The 4,849-nt window shown below is 44.6% G+C and overlaps 1 protein-coding gene across 1 annotated transcript in view; it reads left to right on the plus strand.

The window, feature by feature from the left end:
* Positions 1-4,800, plus strand: part of corin (corin, serine peptidase) — a 16,778-nt gene extending 11,978 nt beyond the window's left edge. Inside the window, exons 19-24 of the mRNA XM_031879061.1 lie at positions 60-109; positions 869-1,055; positions 1,158-1,320; positions 1,730-1,838; positions 2,077-2,210; positions 2,296-4,800. Of these exons, the coding sequence (XP_031734921.1) occupies positions 60-109; positions 869-1,055; positions 1,158-1,320; positions 1,730-1,838; positions 2,077-2,210; positions 2,296-2,478 (826 nt within the window). The 3' untranslated portion in view covers positions 2,479-4,800. The remainder of the gene's footprint in view (positions 1-59; positions 110-868; positions 1,056-1,157; positions 1,321-1,729; positions 1,839-2,076; positions 2,211-2,295) is intronic.
* The last annotated feature ends 49 nt before the right edge of the window (positions 4,801-4,849 follow it).

The raw sequence follows: 4,849 nt of genomic DNA on the forward strand, positions 1-4,849 counted from the left end.
TCTCTGTCTGTCTGTCTCTGTGTCTCTGTCTGTCTGTCTCTCTGTCTGTCTGTCTACAGTCATGCGTGTCATTCCAGGAGGAGAGTCTCACTGCTGTGCACCAGAGAAGGTAAATATTCAGATTTTTTATTATTATGATCTGAACATCTTTTTAAATCTCTAAATTATTCTGAAACTAATAATTATTTTCATAATTAATACTCTGAAGTTTATTTTAACGATTAAAAAAAAAGGTTCATTTTCTGTTGATCTACGGATCGATGATTGGACGATTGGTTCAAATCAGATTGAATGATTTTAAGTGTGTCGTTCCTCATACGACCACCAGATGGAGACAAACACTAAATATGTATTTAAATATCATGACAAGTTATTATGTTTATTAATGATCTGTGAAGCATTGATTAGTCATTTATTAAAAGAAGTTCTAAATGTTACACATTAATATTAATTCATCCAAATGATCTACATGATAGAGGTAGAGGAAGAGTAAGACTGTCTGTCTCTGTCTCTCTCTCCCTCTCTCTCTGTCTCTCCCTCTCCCTCTCTCTCTCTGTTTCTGTCTCTGTTGCTCTCTCTCCCTCTCTCTCTGTCTCTCCCTCTCTCTCTGTCTCTCCCTCTCTCTCTCTGTTTCTGTCGCTCTCTCTCTCTGTCTCTCCCTCTCTCTGTCTCTCTCTCCCTCTCTCTCTGTCTCTCCCTCTCTCTGTCTCTCTCTCTCCCTCTCTCTCTGTGTTTCTGTCGCTCTCTCTCTCTCTCTCTCTCTCTCTCTGTCTCTCTCTCTGTCTCTCTCTCTCCCTCTCTCTCTCTGTTTCTGTCTCTGTCGCTCTCTCTCTGTCTCTCTCTGTCTCTCTCTCTGTCTGTCCATCAGCGTGCGGTCTGCGTCCGTCGTTGGGTGTCTTCCCCCACAGGAGGAAGAGGATTCTGGGAGGGCGTGTCTCCCGGAGGGGGGCGTGGCCTTGGCAGTGCTCACTGCAGAGCGGACAGAGCGGTCACGTCTGTGGGTGTGTCCTCATCGACCGGCGGTGGGCTCTGACCGTCGCCCACTGCTTTGAGGGGTGAGACGGGGGGGAGAGAGAGAGGGTGGGGGGAGACTGTCTCCGTATGTTAAAGAGCTGGACCTGATCCTGTCTGTCCTCCCTAACCTGTCTGTCCTGCAGGAGGGAGACCCCCGACCTCTGGAAGGTGGTTCTGGGTCTCAACAACCTGGACCACCCAGGAGTCCACAGTCAGAGCCGCGGGGTGCGTTCCATTATCGTGCACCCGCGGTACAACCGGGCGGTGGTGGACTACGACATCAGTGTGGTGCAGCTGGACTCTGAGGTCAGAGACACTGCATTGATTATCAATACGTATATATGTGTATATATGTGTATACATATATACACATATATATATACATATATATAGTTGTGTATATATGTGTATACATATATACACATATATATATACATATATATAGTTGTTTACATACAAGAATAATAAAGAAATGTGGATTGTTTTCTTAATTAATTCTCTTTTTTCTCACAACATAATAAAAATGAACCAATAAGAGTATCAATAAAATACTGAGGACCCATCCCCCGCTGTCACACAGATGGACACACACCACTGTGGGGACGTTCATTCTTCTTCTCATGAAGCACTGGCTGTCTGAACTGTTTTTATTGAAGGACAGAAGAAGAATATTAATAACTCATTTATTTTTACTTTGTGTTGTCTGTGTTTTCAGGTCGAGGAGACGCCGTTTGTCAGGCCGGTGTGTCTCCCTGAACCCGACCAGCTTCCTGCTCCTGACTCCTACTGTTACATCACAGGCTGGGGTCACATGGGCAACAGGAGTGAGTGCACACACACACACATCCGCGTACTTCTGTCTTTGAGAGGACCCTGGTATAATGCATGCCCTAGATATAAAGTACAAGAAACAAACACACAGAACACATTAGAGGAAACTTAAACTTGTCAGTAACCAGTTCATTTACACCAGCTGTGATCAGAGCGCTTTAGATGTTCCTATTGATTGTGTGTGTGTGTGTGTGTGTGTGTGTGTGTGTGTGTGTGTGTGTGTCTGTCCAGTGCCCTTCAAGCTGCAGGAAGGGGAGGTTCGGATCATCTCGCTGTCTCAGTGTCAGTCTTACTTCGACATGAAGACCATCACTCCCAGGATGCTTTGTGCCGGTTACGACGCTGGAACCGTCGACTCCTGCATGGTAACATCCGCACCGACAGCCGGTCGGCTTTCTACACAACCGCGCAGTGTGTTTACAGTGTGTGTGTGTGTGTGTGTGTGTTCAGGGCGACAGCGGCGGCCCGTTGGTGTGCGAGGAGGTGAGCGGTCGGTGGACGTTGTTCGGCCTGACGTCGTGGGGCAGCGTGTGCTTCAGTAAAGTGCTCGGACCCGGCGTCTACAGCAACGTGACGCACTTCACCTCCTGGATCCAACAACAGATCTACATCCACACGTACCTGACCGACTGACACACACACACACACACACACACACCTTGTGTTCCTCTACCTGTGCCTCTATCTATGCTGATAGCATTCAGATGCCAGCTGCTGTATGAGCAGTCGTATAAACTCATATTACAGATGCTAACTAGTTAGCTCATAGAGCTGCAATTAGACTTCACGTTCACACGATTGAGCGTTCACTAGATAACGGTCGTTCTGTCGTGTGTGGAAGATTTTAAATCTAATCTAACTACACATCTATTGACGTTCAACCGCTGCTGGATACCTGATTATGGAATTTAAATATCAATGTATTTGAAACAGTGAAATATTTCTCTCTGGTTTGAATCCACTCTGTCAAAAAAGTCAAAAAAAAATGTTGCTCAAATTGAATTCCCACAAACTTCTGTACGAACTTCTGTACGAAAAACAAAAAACAGGAAAAGAGACCGAATGGATCCGGTCAGTGAAGTAAAATGTGTCGACGCCATGACCTCAGTGGTCTTTAATCTGCATCACAAAGGGCCCTTTCACACCTCGTCTGCTACAACGTTTTGGATTTTTCAGTTTGATCCGAACCAAAATTCTAAGTATGAAATCTCAGAACTAGTCTGGAGAATCTTTTTCGTGGACGGCGTGACGCGGTTGAGCTTTGTGACGGATGTAAAGCAGTTCTTTGGGGCTCTGACATCATGCGATGTGAAACACAAACTAAGCGGATTAAATCTGAACAACGTAACTTGAACACAAAGCTCGGTTGGTCCGAGCTGTGAAGAGGCCCCGAGTGTTCAGCAGTTGTGTTTGGATGTTAGTGGTTTATGAAGCTTTAATGATTGTCGACTTTGCTCCATAAACACGTTGCCTGTTCTGGTTCTTGCTCTACTCGTAGCGTCGTGACGGCACTCACTCAGAGGAAATAAACTCCCTGATGCTCTTCACCCTGACGGGAGGATGTCATTGTTAGATTATTAGACTATTGTTGCATTGATACAGACTTTAAGTGAACTCATTGTCGTGCGTTGGATGTAAACACACTTTATATACACGACGTCGTCCGATCTTCTGCTTCGAGTGTTGAAACTTTTGATAATCATAAAAAAATCACAACATTCAGACGTTCTGAATTTCTAAAAGCTGCTATCGTAACCAGACCAGTTGAGCACTCAACGTCCCACAATGCTTCACTCTGTAGTGCCTGTACTTAAACTTAGCAGCAAGAAAACAGCCGTGTTACCTGTACAACATCGTGCTGTACGTGTGTGTGTGTGTGAGACGGAGAGAGAGGATCGCTTTGCTTCTAAAAACACACCGGCAACTTATTCGGGCAACTTTGATGGACGACATTTAACTTTATTCATTTTAACACAAAAGGCAGAAATCAGTCCTACATGACTTGTTTTGTGCTGTTACGTCTCATGTTACGAGATATTATAAAGATAATATCCTCAGAGGCTCCGTACAGTCCAGACGTACGGTCCAGACTTAGTCCGGACTTACGGTCCAGACGTACGGTCCAGACGTACGGTCCAGACGTACGGTCCAGACTTACGGTCCAGACGTACGGTCCAGACTTACGGTCCAGACGTACGGTCCAGACGTACGGTCCAGACTTACGGTCCAGACGTACGGTCCAGACTTACGGTCCAGACGTACGGTCCAGACGTACGGTCCAGAATCATTTTTATTTCTCCTTTTAGGCTTTTTAATTGACAGATTATTTTACATTATTTCAACAATGTAACTTCTTATTCTGTGCATCTTCTACAAAGAGGGAGCGTCATCTATTAACCTTTATTAAAAACAAACGGTTTCAGAAGGAAAGAAGATTTTAAATTCAGAGGACACGATGTTTATGACCCAGTAGAGGAGTTGCCCAACAAAATTGCCCATTCAATTGCCCGGTGTTGCCTCCATGCTGACGTCTAACTGACATCCAGAACATTCCAAGTTGTTGTTTTTGTTGTTGTTGCTGTTTTGTGTGTTTGGTTTTTTAAGAGTATTTTTCTACAGCTTTTTGTATGTCATGCTAATTACACAGGTGTGTGTCTGTGTGTGTGTGTGTGTCTGTGTGTGTGTGTGTGTGTGTGTCATGTGACGTACAGACTGAATGTTTGTGCGTGATTTGCCTTGTGAGCGTGTTTCTGATGTCACTTCCTGATTTAGCTGTTACGTTGTCATAATGATGATGACGATGATGATGATGATGATGAGGAAGAGTGTCACTGTTTAATTATATGGATTTAAATGCTCTATGAACCGACTGTAGCCGCTGATGTTTTTTGTGTAACCGTGAATAATTGGTTTGTATCACCTCGCATCACAAATAAAACTATACACAGACTATCACCTGTGTGTGTGTGTGTGTGTGTGTGTGTGTGTGTGTGTGTGTGTGTGT

The sequence above is a fragment of the Anarrhichthys ocellatus genome, unplaced genomic scaffold (genome assembly GCF_004355925.1).
Source record: "Anarrhichthys ocellatus isolate YVR2014 unplaced genomic scaffold, GSC_Weel_1.0 scaffold221, whole genome shotgun sequence".
NCBI classification, from domain to species: domain Eukaryota; kingdom Metazoa; phylum Chordata; class Actinopteri; order Perciformes; family Anarhichadidae; genus Anarrhichthys; species Anarrhichthys ocellatus.